This window comes from Vigna umbellata, chromosome 11 (assembly GCF_029865625.1).
Source record: "Vigna umbellata cultivar VRB3 chromosome 11, Vumbellata_1.0, whole genome shotgun sequence".
Lineage (NCBI taxonomy): Eukaryota > Viridiplantae > Streptophyta > Magnoliopsida > Fabales > Fabaceae > Vigna > Vigna umbellata.
The window spans coordinates 19,548,941-19,567,312 of record NC_142175.1 but is presented as its reverse complement, the minus strand read 5'-3'; the positions used below and the strand labels follow the sequence as shown (position 1 = coordinate 19,567,312).

The following is an 18,372-nucleotide window of genomic DNA, read 5'->3' as shown; positions in this document are numbered from 1 at the left end:
TACTTATTTCATCTATAATTTCTCGAATGTCGAGTTCCAGGGCCGTTGTCGATCGTCTTAGGCACGATTACATCTGAACGAATTCGAAACACTCCATCTGGTAGATGTTCACCCATGAACACCCAGTCCCCTTGGGATACACTCCCCCTGGTAGATGTTCACCCTTGAACACCCAGTCCCATTCGGATACACTCCCTCTGGTAGATGTTCTCCCTACAACACCCAGTATCTTCCTATTCGACCCTCACCCTCGACGGTCGCACACGACGTTATTAACACACTCGACATCGACACTTGAGATATCATCTTCTTAGTCGATCATCGTCTTCGACATTTGTTTATTCAACGCATAAGGCATTATAGAGAAAGTTTGTAACATCCACGAACACTTAAACAATTCTCAAAGATCAACGTTCAAAAGCACTACAGTTCAACATTCACAGTCATTAAAACTTCAACAAATCCAAATTCCACATTCAAACAAACATTGGTGTTTATATGTACATCCTCGTCTCAAATCCTAGTCTATCACAATATTAGGCGTACCACCAGCACCATCTCCGACCGTCTCCACGGCCAGTTCATCTACGGCGACCGCTTCATCCTGCTCATCGTTGGCGACCGCCTCTGCACCCTCTTCCGCTTCCAAGAAGGCATCTTCAGGGATTTCATTCAGAGGTTTCAATTGACCCTTATGCACATCCTTCTGAATGTCAAATTCCACTCCCTCAGTCGACACCTCGAGCAAGTGTCCGACCTGCCTCAGAGCCTTCCGGAAACCCCTGGTGATGGCAACCCCTTTAGGGACTTACCATCCAAAGAAGTATCAACTTCACTCTAAGACCAAGAAAGGGAAGTTGAATAAAGGACTTAATCTTTTCTTTCTAAAAATCTTAGAATGTTCTCTTTGCTAAATACTTTTACATTGCTTTTGTAGAATATTAATAAAAGGGAGGAACCATGTCTAAGCAACTCCAAAAGGCTGCCACGTAAGAAAACCAAAGAAGCACAAATGAATGGTTGGTGTCCACGGCCTTTGCACTACGTCAACGCCCAAAGACAGCAACTCCATCTTCTCCAAATGCTTTGCTGAGTTGGCAACTACAGCTTGCTCCCCAAGCTTCCTCCATCTGTTTTACAGCATGTGCACATTTAAAATAACTTGCACAATACGTTTTAGAAGCTCTCCTTCTTCTATAAATAAAGAGCTTCATCACTTGTAAATGTAACTTTGAATTGATAATGAAATGCTGTTGAGATTTCTCCAGACATTCTTTCAGAGTTCAAACACTTTGTGCCTATTCTGCACATCCTCCTCTAGCTTCCTTCCCTCTTGGAAGGCTTTCGGAGCTTGAGATTCCTTGATCCACTCATACACCTTCATTGAAACACTCATCAAACACTTACCGTGCCTCATCGTCATCCAACTAACCGCTGCCTTCTCTGGTTTTGGAAGTGCTCGTGATTGAATTGCAAGGATGCTTCCATCATTTGGCATCAAGAGCCAGTCGTTTCAGTCACGCTTCAAGAGCTAAGTGTCTCGTATCCATTCCTCTGTTTTTTTTTTCCGTCTTGTGCTGTTCATATATGTCACTGTTCCATTTTGTTTTTCTGGTTTGATTCTGTGTTTGAGTGAATGTTTGATTCTATTCACTGTTCGTTAGTGTTTGTTCTTCATTTTAATCGGTGCAATTCTTTTAATTGAATCCAATTCATCTAAATTCATCATTTCCGTTTTGTATCACGGTCATGTGCAGAAAATCACTGCAGTTTTAATTCCGTCAAGTAATTGCTACTGTTTTCAGCTTCGTTTTTTTTTCGTTTTCTTTGAGTCGTGTGCATCTACTAAGCTCTATGTTGATCCTATAAAGCAATGACATCAAATCAGCTTGATCATTTGAGTTAACAGCAGTGCACACTGTTTTTGGTTCCAAATTCTGCAGAAAAAAGTCAAGTTCTGGGTTTATATTTTGTAATCTGTTTTGATTCATATTTAGTGATTCTTAAGCTTTGTACGAGTTTTTGTGATGTTCTTAAGCATTGCTAGAAGTATAACAACTCACAATACTCACAGAATTGCAAAATGTGTGGTTGAGTTCCTCCAACTTTAATTTCAGATTTTGCAATACGAGGCATGTCTGATTTCATCATGTGCATCTCCTTTTTGTTCAGATTTATTGATTGTAAAACTTGAGACAAGTTTCTTTGATGCATTTATACATGTTTCAAGTGTTCACAGTTACAAATCAACAATGAATCACAAAAAGAGTAGTTGAGTTGTTTAAAACTCTGTTTCGGTAATGTCACAATACTTTCAAGTTTTGCACCGTACTTGATATCATTGCTTGTGTCTTAGGCCATTTTAATCTTCTAGCTCATCTTTTCTAAGCTAGATCTAGTGCATAGGACCATTCTTCTATCTTGTTTGATCCAGCCAGCCTTGATTCTATGCAATTTTTTCAATTCTAATGCAGATTTCTAGTTTTTTTTTGCTGCATAATTAGCAACTCTGACTATGATTTCGAGCATGTGTATGTTTCTGTGCATTGCAACTGTTTGAACACATTCATTTGATCATTTAAAACCTGTTTGCACTGTCCAATTGCTCTTTTCATAGCCAAGGTATCATTTCACATCTTGAACCATCATTTTACTTGAAATATGCAAGTGCACACCTCATATTGAGATCTTGTCTGTTTTAGATCAGTTTCATTGAGTTTGGAGTCATTTTTGGTGAATTGAAATTGGTTGGTTACTGTTCATATGGTAAATTTTGAGCCAAATTGGTATTGACTTGCTACATCACCAAATTTTCCTCATTTTTAAGTAGTGCACTTGTCATCTTTTACAGCAGTCAATTTCTTTGCTGATTGAGTGCTTGGACACACCTATTATGATGATATAAAGCTGCTTGAAGTGTCATTGAGCAGTTGACTTCACTGCCATTCAAATTCCATATTGTTGTTTCTTATTTTTCAGCCACTTTTACTGCTGTTGTCATATTTTTAGCCACCATCTTATATTCAAATTGTAAACTGGTTTGGCAAAAGCTAGGGATCTTGTCCCAAACACAATTAAATCCATACACAGGTGTAAACCAATCTGAAAAAGGCAATTAAATCCCTGCAATCCAGTTTACACATCAAAAACCAGAAAACACAAGTTCTACAGTTCTTTGTGGCATTTTGACAAACAGTTTGGAAATTACATCAAACAGTTTTACAGCACAGATTTTCCTCACTGTTTTGAGTCTTTTCTTGCTTTTATAATATGTTCTAGACCCTATCCTAGGTTCCTTTTGAGTGCTACCTTTTGTTATAGCCGTATATCACTTGCATTCATCATTTTTGGCTTCCAAACTATGTTTAAAAACTGGTTTTTGGTTAACTAATTTCTAGTGCAGCAGATTTTTCCATCACCTCACGGTTTCAGTGTTTGACAGTGGAGTGTGACTTCATTTTGAGGTGATCCAAGTTCCAACAAGCTTCCTCCAAGAGGGTAGCATACTAGGAAGTGGAGAGTTTGTAGAATTGGCTACAAAGGTTGTTCTCCAAGCTGCATTCTTGTGCAGTTTTCAGCAGCATTTCCCCACCCTTCACACCAAAAAATTCACATACTTTTGGAGCTAAACTACATTCAGATTTGGTAGCCTCCCTTGTATACATAGAATAACTCATTTTTCTCCATTTTTCAGCTTTGTATCACGGAACCTTTGAAGTTTAATTGCTTTACATTTCTCAAACTTAAAGTAACTTGGAAAAATGCTATCCAAGCAATTCCAAGTCTACTAAGCAACATTGTAATAGTTAGTTCCCACTTATTAGAGTGAAAGTGTGTCAAGGGGCTCCAAGTGTCACTTGCACTTTCACATAGGGCCGGTTATCATTGTCTTCCATTTCCATTCATTTATTTTCTTGCTTGATTGTCTTTTATGTTTTAAGTCTCCGTGATACTTAGGAGCGCGTTTCACATAGTTAAACCTTCGTTTGGTTTCTAGGAGCATAACATCTTTGCATTCCAAAAAGGTTTTGAAAGACTTCTATCTAGAAACTTGGGTGAGAAGCGTCAGGAGACACTCTGGCTAAGGAAGGACAAGGTTTCTAAGCTTGTCCATTGTGACTCACCTCTCCTTCCTGGGAGCTATTCGGTTTCATCACCTTTAGAATCTCTATAGAAGTCATTTACCAAAAACACCTCAAATTCTCTTTTCAAAAGTTTTGATTCATACTTGTGCAAGGTTTTCAAATCATTGTGAAAAAAATTTCTCTACTTCACAAGTATGAGTCACTCTAGTGTTCAAGGTAATGTCACTCAAGATCAAGAGAACATAGAGTTGCGAGAAGAGCTCAATAGAACCAAGACTGAGTTACATGAACTAAGGCAAATGGTCGCCAATCTTACTCTCATTCAAAGAGGGCATTCACAAGGGGATCACTCTCATAGGCAAAACCATGATCATGATGATCATTCCCAGCATAGTGGTCACCATAGTTATCACCCTTATGATCACTATCAACGCCCTCCTAGGCGTCATCATAACCATAGAGACCATCATGTGGAACCTAAACTTGACCTTCCACCCTTCTAAGGAAGAGATAATGTAGAAGAATACTTTGAGTGGGAGATGAAGGTCGAATAGATTTTTGAGTGCTACCACATAGATGATAGGAGGCGAGTGACCTTAGCTACTTTGACCTTTCAAGGAGCAGCCCTCTATTGGTGGACATCCATCATAAGAGATCAAAAGATGCATGGCGACTACACCATCCAATACTGGAATGAACTGAAAGCAGCCTTACACAGAAGGCATGTCCCAGCCTATTATGCTAGAGAAGTCATGGACAAGCTCCATCGACTTCAACAAAGAAACATGAGTGTTGAGGAATACCGACAAAATTTAGAATTACTCATGTTAAGAGCTGGGATAAAAGAGGAAGAGAGATTCACCATAGCTAGGTTCCAAAGCGGTCTTAACTATGAGATAAGAGATAAGGTAGAACTTTTACTTATTTAGATCTCAATGATTTTGTGCAGCTATGTGTGAGAGTGGAAGAACAAATTAGAAGAAAAGCTTCCACTAAAAGGAACTACCCTACCACCTCCGCCTATAGGACAGATCCTAAGAGGGAGGGTAGTCCAAAGAGGTATGAAAAGCCTCAAGAAAAAGAAAAAGAAAAAGAGAAAGTGAGAGGTAAAGAAAAAGAGAGAGCGAGAAAGAAATACCTTTCACAAAGAATCTTCAAAAGAAACAAGGGGTAGAGAGACCAAATGCTGTAAGTGTGGAGAGAGAGGACATTATTCTTCTGAGTGTCCTCACAAACGGTCTACTTATCTCTTAGACCATCAAAGTCAAAATGGAGATTCTTTTAGTGACTCAGATACTTCTATATCTGAGGAAGAAGCCTTACCTTGTGAAGGTGAGTTATTATTGGTAAGACGACTTCTTGGAAGTCAATCCCATGAACTAGAACACTCACAAAGGGAAAACCTATTCAGAACAAGATGCAAAATCTTTGAAAACACTTGTTCATTGATTGTGGATAGTGGTTCCTCTTGCAATTGTTGTAGTTCTCGAGTGGTACACAAATTGGCCTTACCTACTATTTCTCATCCCAAGCCTTATAAGCTTCAGTGGATAACAGAGGATGAAGAAATAGTAGTGAACACACAGGTAACCATACCAATATCCATTGGCAACTATGAAGAAAATGTTTTATGTGATGTTGTTCCAATGGATGCTGGGCATGTATTACTTGGTAGGCCATGGCAATTTGATCATAATTCCACTCATGATGGCTATACCAACAAAATAACTTTCTTCCATAAAGGTAATAAAATCACATTGATTCCTCTTACACCTGAACAAGTGAAAGAGGATGAGATAATAATCAAAGAAAAAATTGAAAAAGAAAGAAAACAAGAAAATAGGTTGGCCAAGCAACCTTCTCAAGAAAAGAAGAAGGAGACAAAGGTATGCATGTTGTTAACTTCTTCCTTAAAAGGTAAAAACCTTGAATCTTCTTCTCAAAAACATCACTTTGTTTCTTCATTTTATCATGGGGAATGTTCAAAACAAAGTGAATTCAAAAAAATATTAAAGGCCAATACTTCTTCTAAAACCATTTTTGTCAAAAGGCCTTCATTTTATCTTCTTATCTTTGCATATACTTCATTCATCATACTAATATTTGCTATTTTTTGTAGATATATCTTTTATCCCGGTGGCCAATAACACCCAAAGTTGTGCTTCTTTCTTTCTTCCCGATTTGAGGACAAATCGTTTTAAAGAGGGAGGGAATGATGGCAACCCCTTTAGGGACTTACCATCCAAAGAAGTATCAACTTCACTCTAAGACCAAGAAAGGGAAGTTGAATAAAGGACTTAATCTTTTCTTTCTAAAAATCTTAGAATGTTCTCTTTGCTAAATACTTTTACATTGCTTTTGTAGAATATTAATAAAAGGGAGGAACCATGTCTAAGCAACTCCAAAAGGCTGCCACGTAAGAAAACCAAAGAAGCACAAATGAATGGTTGGTGTCCACGGCCTTTGCACTACGTCAACGCCCAAAGACAGCAACTCCATCTTCTCCAAATGCTTTGCTGAGTTGGCAACTACAGCTTGCTCCCCAAGCTTCCTCCATCTGTTTTACAGCATGTGCACATTTAAAATAACTTGCACAATACGTTTTAGAAGCTCTCCTTCTTCTATAAATAGAGAGCTTCATCACTTGTAAATGTAACTTTGAATTGATAATGAAATGCTGTTGAGATTTCTCCAGACATTCTTTCAGAGTTCAAACACTTTGTGCCTATTCTGCACATCCTCCTCTAGCTTCCTTCCCTCTTGGAAGGCTTTCGGAGCTTGAGATTCCTTGATCCACTCATACACCTTCATTGAAACACTCATCAAACACTTACCGTGCCTCATCGTCATCCAACTAACCGCTGCCTTCTCTGGTTTTGGAAGTGCTCGTGATTGAATTGCAAGGATGCTTCCATCACCTGGTATGTTCAATCATTACCGCATCCTTTAGTTCTTCTATCAGCTCTTTGCTTTCCGCGATTTCCGCCCACAAGTCGTCCCTCTCCCTGGTCAGCGCCGCTACTGTCTTCTTGGCCTGTTCCAGTTCGCACGACATTTGATCGCGCTCCTTTTTAAAGGTCCGGCCGGCATCCCGAGCATCGTTCAGCAGCACTTCAGCCTCTCTCAGGAGTTGCTCTGACCGCTTTTGCTTTGACTCACATATGGCATGAGTCTCAGTAAGTTCTTTCAGCTGAGCTCGCGCCTTCTCCAGCGCAACCCGGACCATACCTCTATCAGAGGCATAGGCCATGTGCCACACTAACATTTGAGCCCGGGTCGTCATCTCCAGCATGGCATCCGCAATTTGTTGCTCGGTCATATTCTCTACCACCTTCTTCTCCGAGTTGTCCAGGTTGAGATCAACCTTATGGCCCAACGTAAAGGAAGTATCCCATACGCCGAGGGGGAGGGGACGCTCTGTCTCATATGTTGTCTCCTTCCTCTTCTTCGACACAGCGCCGCTAGTGTCGACCGCCTTCACTTTCCTTTTTCGCACCAATTGCTCTTCAACAGCCGTCGTTTCGTCAGTCGACACCGACAGCACAACTGGACTAGTTGGTTGCACTTGTGTACGTTGTTGACCAACTGCATGTCCGGAGGACGACCCTGGGCGGTCACCTTCAGCCCTCTCATTGCGGATGGACTGAAACCAATTTTTGCCACTTCCCTTTCTCCCCATTATCTCTGCAAAACAAGGGTCAACACAGAACAGTCAGCAACAACAAAGCAACATACAAAAATATCAAGCAAAGACACATACCAAACACCCTCACATCAGCGTCATCGAACTCAAGGCAGTTTATAAGCTGACGGGAAGAAAAGGGGCGTGGCAACGAGGTCAACACACTCAGAGCCTCTAACTCTTCAATCGTCATCTTATCTTCGGGCCAAGAGGTGAACCTCAGCGGATCCTGCGTCCAGTACAATGGGAATTTGGGGTTCCCTTCACCACCGAAAAAGTACCTCCGCCCAACATCGGGGATCGACACTTTAAAGAATTTTTCTTTAAAACCCCTATACGACTGTAGGTACAGCTCTAGTAGCGCATTACTCGGCTCAGAAATTAACGACACCCATCCCTTCTTTGCAACCGGTCGACATCTAAAAAAATACAGAAACAATCCTACAGTTGGCCTGATTCCTAATGCCCGACACAACACGGCGAACGCCTACATATACCCCCAACTGTTGGGATGCAGTTGACTAGGTGCGACATTCAGGGTCCGCAACACATCCATTTGGAAGGTTGTGAACGGCAATCTCAGATATAAATCATAAAACGGCGAAGCATAACAATAAAAAAACTCACTTGGAGCATTCTCCCTACCGTAACATACCCTCTCATCCTCCCGGCAAGCTACCAACCTCACACATGTTTGGTACCCTAGGGTTCTCAGAATGCAACTATTCTCGATCCAGTTTACTAAAACTGCCCTACTCCTGAACTGACTCCTAAGTTCCTTCACTTCACGCGCCGCCCAGGCATACTCATCCCCGCTAACCGGAGACATTACACGTCCCTCTGGACCCTCACCACACACGTTCCCATACACAAAGGCACCATCACCATAGGGTACAGTGGTGATTTCAGGGCATTCCGCCGTTGATGACGGCCCCGGCATATGGTCACCGGTGTTATGCCCCTTTTCTTCCATTATCAGCAGTAAATACGCTAAGACGAAGGAAAGGGTTACCTGGTAGATTCCTGATTCAGCGTAATCAGAGGTCTTGCAAAGAATTTTTCGCTCGCAGCACACAATACCAACTTCTGTTCTTCCGCAAAAGTGATTACTTCCTTTCTGAAGCGTGTTGAAGAAGGCAGGAAGGTTAAGCGTCAGCGCCGTAGGATCCCTCTTAATCCAACGGCTGCCTTTTCATGTCTCTTCGTTTCCCCAAAAAAGCGGGGAAACCCTAAAATTCTAACATCAAAACGGTGCGTATCGTTTCCCCAATAAGTTACCACTCAACGTCCTTTAGTAAACTCGCAAGCAACATTTACGCCCGTTTACTCGGACTCGGGGGGCATGTACCGTAGGATACCTGAGTCCACTAAACGGTCGACAAATAACCCAACCGACCGTCCACTAGGCCTTCTTATGTTCGTATCACTTACAGTTTGATGTCGACTACTTGGTGATCGACAATTAGACAGTAATGTAGTCTGCTAAACGATCGACACATAACTCAACCGACCATTCACTGGGTTTTCTTACGTTCGTATCATTTAGAGTTAGATGTCGACCACTTGGTGATCGACAACTAAACAGTGATGTCGTGACAAAATGCTCGCACGACAGTTCGCATAGTTACATCAGTACATAAGACGCTCGACGTATAATGAGCGATATCTTAAACTTAAACGGTGTAGCGGTTAGAAGTCACCAATTACGAATATCGGTCAATGCCATAAATCATGGGAATAACTGACCCAGTATCAAACACGATCTAGCAGTTATAACTTCCAGATAATCAACTTCGGTAACCATCCGGACTTTCAGGTAAACGGTTTATTTTACTGTTTTAAATACACAAAGCACACCAGAAAAAAGGTACGTTTTTCCCTTAAGAGAAATTAGGAGAGAAATTATTCTTCTTCTTCTTCAATATCACTTTAAACTAAAAAAGATTGAGGACATCCCTTTCCTGACTTGAGCGTCAGAGTGCCTTTGCAGGTACCCAGCCCATTCTCCCCTCAGAGAGCATAGTACCGAAGAAGAGATAGCACAGTAGCAGCATCACCGGAAGAAGTAGTTCAGAGTTGTTAGGTTCGTATCTCGGTCTCCACAAGCAAAATTTTATACATATGATTAGACTTTTTTAACTGGTTGAGACTTTAACCAGTTTAAAAAGTGCACTATTTATATATATGATCAGTACCTTTTAAAACCGGTTAAAACTTTAAAGAGTTTAAAAATGCGTTATATATATATATGATCCATAAAAAGTCCACTAGTTATATATATAACCCAAACTTTTTAAACTGCTTAGGACTTTATCTGGTATAAAAATGTCATGATTTTTTTTTCAAATGATAGGTTTGTATGTATTCCCTATCACATATAAACTTGCATACAATTAATACATTCCACAACAACCAGACAATATATATATATATATATATATATATATATATATATATATATATATATATATATATATATATATATATATATATATATATATATATTATATAAAAGCTGACATAATCACGAACAATATTTCCTGAGACGTGTATATTCACTATCTTTAAGAATTTATCCGTGTTGTATTGTGCAAGTTTCCCAAAATACAATAGGAACTTCCCATAATATCTCTGAGGATCTCAGAATTAGCAAGGATCTTTAAAAAGAATATAAAATAACCCAAAATAATTTTAGAAAAAGAAAAGAAAAAAAGAGAACGAGAAAAGACTGTTTTTGGTGTGTTTTGGAATGGAGAAAAACTCTTTATTTATAAAATTAATAAAAGACAATAAAAGTAATAAATAATTTGATCTTACAGCACTTATAAATTTGAGTGTTGCTAATAAAAAAATATTAACGTTGTGAATAATTTTGAGTATCATAAGATGTAATGCATCATATCCAAACATCAGCCCAGAATGTGTACAACAGAAAATAAGAAACAAAAAATAATTAGTGGAAAGCTTTCTCTTTTATCAGAGCCAGGTTTCAATCCTGGGTTTCAATCCTACAACCTGTGGGTTATGGCCCACCACGCTTCCCCTGCGTCACTCTGATTTGTTAATTTTGTCAAGCAAGTTAAGTTCTAGTACATACTTTACTTATTTAACTTTTTTGCATGACCATTAGTTCAGTTATTAGAATAAAATAAAAAAATAATTTATCACTTCCTTTAATATTTTTAGCTTTATACGTAGAACTTAAACTTAAACTTATATCCCTTCAAATTAAAATACTAGTCATCCTTTAATATTTTAATGTTATATCTATTATAAACATCAATATTTTTAATTAAAACAGTACTTTTTATATTGCTACAAATCTTATATATCCAAATAATATTATTATCCATCGATATAAAAGTTAAATATGTAAATAAGTTTTTAAAAGTATTCATTTTAATTTTAATTTATTTTTATTACCGAGATTAGTCATCACTATTTTCCTCTTTTCCAACCATGAAATTTTGAATTTGTACTTTAGCTATAACAGAAAATGAGTTTTACTTTTTTGAAGGTGATAGATAGGTGTCTTCTAAAATGGGAATTTTTTTATAGAATTATAAAATGATAAAAGTATAAAATAACATGTGACATAACTAACTAAGGTGATAGATAGATAAGTTAAGCATATACATTTAGAGTTATTTTTAAACTGAATTTTCAAATAATAATAATAACAATAAATAAAAAAATTTAAATAAGATATATATTGAATTTTAAAATATGAATAACAACGAATAAAATATTATTAACAGTTCGAAAAATCGTAAAAATTATAAAATTAAAGATTTAAATGCACAACAACAATTCAAAAAATGCATAATAACTTAAAAATCAACACTCCAACATATAATTTCAAAATAAACGATAATTTTAAAATAAAAATATATAATATTTTAGTTTTGAATGTATATTTTCTTGTTTTATTTAGGTTAAGAGAATATAATATTTATTTGGATAATGTTTATTAATAGTTTTCAGTAGTGGTTAACACCCAATTTTTTTCTAAGTAAATAAATAAAAATAAAGAATAAGAGAATAATAATTAATAGTAGGTAAAGAATAAAAGCAAGAAGAAAATAATAAAATAAATTTCCTTAAAAAACTATACGTAATACATGACACATCACTAGAAAATATTTTTGAAATATTAGTTTCAAGATAAAGGAATGTTTAATACGGTAATAATTTAAATCAGTATTATGCCAATAATTATAAGCAATAATTAAAAATAATATATTGATATAATTTGCTGCTTCAGTAACTTTTTAAAGAGAAAAATATGATTTTCTGACAATAATTAGAATCAATGTTTTGAATATTATTTGATTTGTTTTTCTTGCAACCAAGACCATTTCTTTTCCGTTCATTGTCAATTAATTCACAATTAAGGTCAGATTACCATAATATTACAATGTGTGTATATAAATACGCACTTTGTCATAGAAAACTCCGGAAGAAAAGAGAGATACTCAAAAATAATAGAGAAAGAAAGAGTGAGAGAGAGTATAGAAAAAAATAAGTTCTCACGCCATAGGGAATATGCTAACATAAACTATCAAGGAAGAACTAAGGGAGTACTAAAAGCTGATAACAAACGGATTTAAGAAAAGATTTTGGGAGTCACCACCATGAAGAAACCATAAAATACGACGGAAACTAGATTTTAGGTTCGGGAATCGGTTATGCTTAAGGAAGGTATTAGCATGTTATTTCACTTGCCCAAAAGCAGGACATTTAATTAAATGTATAAAACTGATGTGGTTTTTATTAAGAAGCAAAAATATTTTTTTGTTTTATGAGCCCGACAATGATTGATCTTATTCTTACGTATATCCATTTATAATGGAAAATCAGGGGGATCACGTAGTTCTTTATCTAGAAAAAGGTTTGTAAGTTTGTTTAAAAATTATTATGGATTATTTTAGATTTTGAAAAGTGAACTCGACAAAGATTGATCTTGCTCCTACGTATCTCTATTTATAATGGAAAATCAGGGATCACATAGTTCTGGTAAAAAAAGGTTTGGTTTAACAAAATTGACATTTTTTGGTTTTAAATATTTTGTATTTTTTTATTTTAAGAATGGTAGGAAAAAAGAAAGAAACTGACCATAAGCTGACACATACTATTCTTTATTTTATAATTTAAAAAAAAATATTATTTGTGTATAGTAAAAAATAATGCCTTTAGAAAAAAAAACTTCAAAGTACAATATACAAAAAAAAATAAGGGTGCAGAGGTGACATACTTTTTCAGCTTTTAGTAACTTTCTCTTCTTTTTTTCGTCCCATTTTTCTATGACAGGGTGCGTATTGTAATATTATGGTAACTTCACCTTAATTGTGACTTAATGAACAAAATAGGGAAATAAATGGTTTTGGTTGCAAGAAAAACAAATCAAATCATATTTTTCTCTTTAAAAAGGAACTAATGCAGCAAATTATATCAATATATTATTGCTTATAATTATTGGCATAATATTGATTCAAATTATTACTATATTAAACATTCTTTCTAGAAACTAATATTTCAAAAATATTTTCTAGTGATGTGTCATGTATTACATATACCTTTTTGAAGCAAATTTATTTTATTATTTTCTTCTTCCTTTTTTTTTCTTTACCCACTATTAATTATTATTCTCTTATTCTTTATTTTTATTTATTTACTTACCCGGACAAAATTGGGTGTTAACAGCTGCCCCTCTATTTAGATTTTGCTAGATAACATGAACCTTAGAGTTTTTGTGTTATCTTAGTAAAAGCCAAATAAATATAAAGACATTAATTTTGTTCGAGTCCAAAGAGAAGGAAAAAGATTACCTCCAAGAGTACCTGGTAGCGAGTGTAGCAACCTTGTCGATCTGACTGAAGAGGTGCGTGAAACTTGTGGAGGGTGTCTCACCTTTGCTTTCGTTTAAAGGTGAACATACCCTATTAATTTCGCTGGAGAGGTGTATGTACCTCGTGAATTTCGTCGAAGAGGTGTATGAACCTCGTGAATTTCGCCGAAGAGGTGTATGAACCTCGTGAATTTCGCTGGAGAGGTATATGAACCTTGTGAATTTCGCTAGAGAGGTGTATGAACACCGTGAATTTCGCTGAAGAGGTGTATGAACCTCGTGAATTTTGCTGGAGAGGTGTATGAACCTCATGAATTTCGCTGGAGAGGTTATGAACTTCGTGAATTTCACTAGAGAGGTGTATGAACCTCCTAAATTTCGCTAGAGAGGTGTATGAACCTCGTAAATTTTGTTGGAGATGTGTATGAACCTCGTGAATTGAACTTTATTTTTTTTAATTGATCTTCTCATAGCTCTGGACTTTCCTCCTTGAATTTTGTTGATGTAGTGATGTATGTGTGAGAATTCGTGTTAGACCCTTGTTCACCATTTTTTTGAAAATTCTCAATTTTCTCATTGATGGACTTTTTGAACTGATTTCCATCGAATTCATGAAATCCTGTTGGACTTTGGCAATGCATGGTGTGTTAAGGTTTTCTTCCCTTTTCTTTGAACCTCTATGATGATGCATGCATGATGTTGAATGCATGAATGTATGGACCTATAATTAAAACCTTGTTTCGACCATTGCCTAGTAGAAGACCGATATAGAAAGACCTGACTATTCGAAAAGAGACAAGTTGTCAAAACTTTGACAGTGACCAGGGTGTCAAAATCTCTATATGTGAGAAAACAAGGTGTCAGAACCTTTGGGCAAGGATCAGGGTGTCGAAGGCCAAGAATGAGAGAGAAACAAGATATTGAAAACTTGGTGTAGGGATCACAGAGACGAAACCCTAATATGTGAGAGAAAACCTGATTAACTTGAAATAAGAAACCTAGATGTATGTTGATCTTTTTGTATTTTTTAATCAAAGAGATTTGATTATCATTCATGAAAAAAAGTTCGAAATAAAACTTCTCATTGACGAAGATATATACGATAGCTATTTATGCAGATAATTTGTCCATGATGCAATACTATGCAACTAAGTGTTTTTATTTTTTTGAAACTTTATAACCTTTGATTGATTTTTTTTTGTCTTTTTTTTTGTTTTATTACTTTATTTTTGCGGAGTTAATTTTTTTTTCTTTGAGAAATATTTTTCCTTATATTTTCCTCTTATCGCATTCGTTTGTTTTTTTTCGAGGATGAAGAAATCCATGTATGATAACTGGGCCTAATGGACTTAAAAACTGTTTTTGTTACAATGAATGAAAATCTTCAAAAATTAAGTTTGTCATTTTCATTTTTCTTGTGTTTTGAAATTTTGATTCTTTTTTTTAAAAACATTTCTTTCTTTTTCATACCCCAAAAATAATGTTTTATTGATGAACTATAACATTATGTCAACCCGACTTGTTCAAGGGAAGTTGAAAGATTGTTTTTAAGACTCAAAATAGGTTATAAAGAATGGTAATTTTTTTGATGAAGAAACATGTCCAAATATTAAATCATGATCGTTTTATTTTTGAAACTCTTAACTTAGAAGAAAAACAAAGTTCAAATGCGATAAGTTGCCCCTGGTTTTGTTTTTTTTTTCTTTTTTTTTTGTGCTGAAAAGATTGCTTGCGATCACTTTAAGATAGTGCCCCTTGTAAATTGATTTTTAATGGATACAATGGATGATGAAAAATGATGAAGAAGGAAACTATTTTTGCGATTTCATATCATAAATGCTTCAAAATAATAATGAAGGTTTTATAAATTTATTCTATTAATTCATTAAACTAAATAATGTTTCTTTTGCCTTATTTATTTATTTTTCCTTTTATCATAAGAATAATTCCATAGACAAATATGAATTCATTAAAGCATGACATTTTTGTTTTTTGTTTTTTTTTAGAAAAAAAAAACCTGACACATTTATGGTTATGTATAAAGAAAATGAAGGGAAAATGATAAAATGTTGTTAATGCATATTATGCATGAAGATGCACGTGTCAAATAATGATTAAAAGAAAACATGCTTTTTTTTTATGCTTTTAAGGTAGGTCCAATGTTTTAAGGTCTAAACATTGTATATGCAATCTCATAGGGATGATTTCTTAAAGCTAAAATCAAGGCCACCAAAGTTATGGTCCTTTTTCACATCATTTTCCACAACAGTTGAGACGCAACTAAATGTGAAATTGCATGTGAAGAGAACAAATACTGGTCCGGGTTCTCATGATTGCCAAACTGAAAGTAGTCTAGACGTGACATCGCTACGCAACCCCTCTAATTATATGTTACGCTCAGACCCGGTTATAGGGTCTCACTCATGATATGCACAGTGATAATTAATCCAATAATAAAAAAAGAATACAAATTAATTACCAAAATGAATAAAGAGAAATCATATACATAAATAAAGGAAAAAAAAAATAGAAACCACATTAATTTGCACATTTAAACATTAAGGACTGATTCTCTAGAGTTCCTAGTGGAGTCGTCATCTGTCGCAACTAGGATCGCGTCGGGACGACGAACCGAAAACAAACGGGCTTAAGAAAAGACTTTGGGAGTCGCCACCATAATTTATTTTGGAAAAACTATGGAAAACCATAAAATAAAAGTGTGGTCTACGAAAACTAGATTTTAGGTTCGGGAATCGGTTACGCGTAAGGAATGTATTAGCACCCTACTACGTCTGTCCAAAAGTAGTACCTTTAATTAAATGCATAAAGTTGACGTGGTTTTTCAAAATATTTAATTTTCCCTACGAATAATAATATAAAGAAACTATTATGAAACAAAAAAATATTTTTTTTGTTTTATAAACCCGACAACGATTGACCTTGCTCCTACGTATATCCATCCATGATGGACAATCAGGGATCACATAGTTTTTTATCTAAAAAAAGGTTTGTAAATTTGTTTGAAAATTTTTATGGATTGTTTTAGATTTTTGAAAAGTGAACTAGATAATGATTGACTTTGCTCCTACTTATCTCCATTCATGATAGAAAATCAGGGGCCTTCTTTGCTAATCGGTTGAAAAACGACAATCCCAATCCAAACCTCTTTGATCAGCTTCATATCCACCCCTTTGACTGTGTTACAAAATGTTTCATCACTCATCTTTAAGTTGGAGTAGAACACGCTCACCAGTTTCAGATATCTGTGAGAAACCACGGTTTTAATCTTCCTTAGACTAAAAACCTTTTGTCCAATGTCTTCATCACTAATCCAACCTGTAGGATTAGCATTCCTTGCAATCCGAGCAACCTTCCATATTCTTCTTGATGATGATGAAGAAGCCATTTCTGATCAAATTCTGGAACGTCTTTCACATTTCTAGGGTTTGTGACTCTTCAATTTAGAAAACATTGAGTTCGTTTTCAAATCTAGTATTTATAAAGTTGTCCATCAAATCTTATCAGTTTCAGGCCCAATTAAAATTTTCAATCTTATATATCCCAATAAAATTATTTCAACAACGACGAATTTCTAAAGGGTTCCACGTTTTATTTTGCGGTTGAAGTTGAACTTTGACAATATAAGGATCAACTTGATGGGCGACGAATTTCTAAAGGGTTCAACTATTTATTATGCGATTGAAGTTGAACTCTGACAATATAAGGATTGACTTGATGGGCACTAGAGTAGTTGGGCGCATTAGTGGCTCCCAACATTTTCTTTAAATACAGTTTCGGATCCTTTGGAACTACCCTTTGAAAACCTACACTACAGAGCTTTCGTAACCAAATTCATGTTAACTTTAAGATAGCATTTATTGAAGTACATGAGCATCACACTAATTTTAATTGATTAAGGCATCTGTACATCTTAACTGACATCTGTATGCTGAGTTGATCAAAGTGATTTCTTGTCTGGAAGAAAAAGTTTTTAAAAAAGGTTGAGTCATTGTAGTGATTGTTCTGAAAAGCTAGTTACAATCTGTTTTGCTTGAGGACAAGCAAAGTTCTAAGTTTGGAGTTTTGTTAACGGTTGAAAATACCATTATTTGTGATGTAATTTTGGTACTAAATACACCCTTTTCTGCTTATAAACTTGCTTGGAATCATATTTTTCTGTTAAGTTGTGTGAATAAGTGAGTTGAGGTTGAATTTGATGATTTTATGACTAATTCCGTTTCTTTTGATAGAAAATGAGTTAATTTGGAAAGCAGGGATAAAGTGCTAAGGAGATAGAGCTCAAAAAGGTCTAGAAAAAGCACCAGAAGGAAGGAAGCTCGAGGCTTGGGTGCTCTTTTTAGAGGCTTGACCGCAGCAAACCACCGCTCACTACCCAGGCGCCCCTTTTTGGGCGCTAAAGCGCCAATAACACGAAGCTTGGGCGTCCTCTGGAAGGCTTAAGCGCAGAAAGAGCCGCTCATTGTCGGGGAACCCCTTTTTGGCGCTTGAGCGCCTACAGCACAAAGCTTGGGCGTCCTTTGGAAGGCTTAAGCATAGGAAGAGTCGCTCACCGCCCGGGCGCCCCTTTTGGGGCGCTTGAGCGCCGAACGTAGAAGGCTTGGGCGATCTTTGAGAGGCTTAAGCGTGGAAGACCACCGCTCGCCGCCCGGGCGCCCTAAGTGGGGCGCTTGAGCGCCATTCTCCCGGGCTTGGGCTTTATTTCTATTCTACTTTCGTTCTATTTAAAGAACCCAGGC

General features: G+C 36.3%; 1 protein-coding gene across 1 annotated transcript; it reads right to left on the bottom strand.

Moving 5' to 3' along the window:
- Window positions 1–520: 520 nt before the first annotated feature.
- LOC148191104 (uncharacterized) lies at window positions 521–8,740 on the bottom strand. Its single transcript, XM_088101293.1, has 4 exons — window positions 8,451–8,740; window positions 7,846–8,186; window positions 7,004–7,769; window positions 521–782 (listed from the first exon to the last, which is right to left on the bottom strand). The coding sequence occupies exons 1-4, from the start codon at window positions 8,738–8,740 to the stop codon at window positions 521–523; spliced, it is 1,659 nt and encodes a 552-aa protein (XP_087957419.1).
- Between the last annotated feature and the right edge of the window lie 9,632 nt (window positions 8,741–18,372).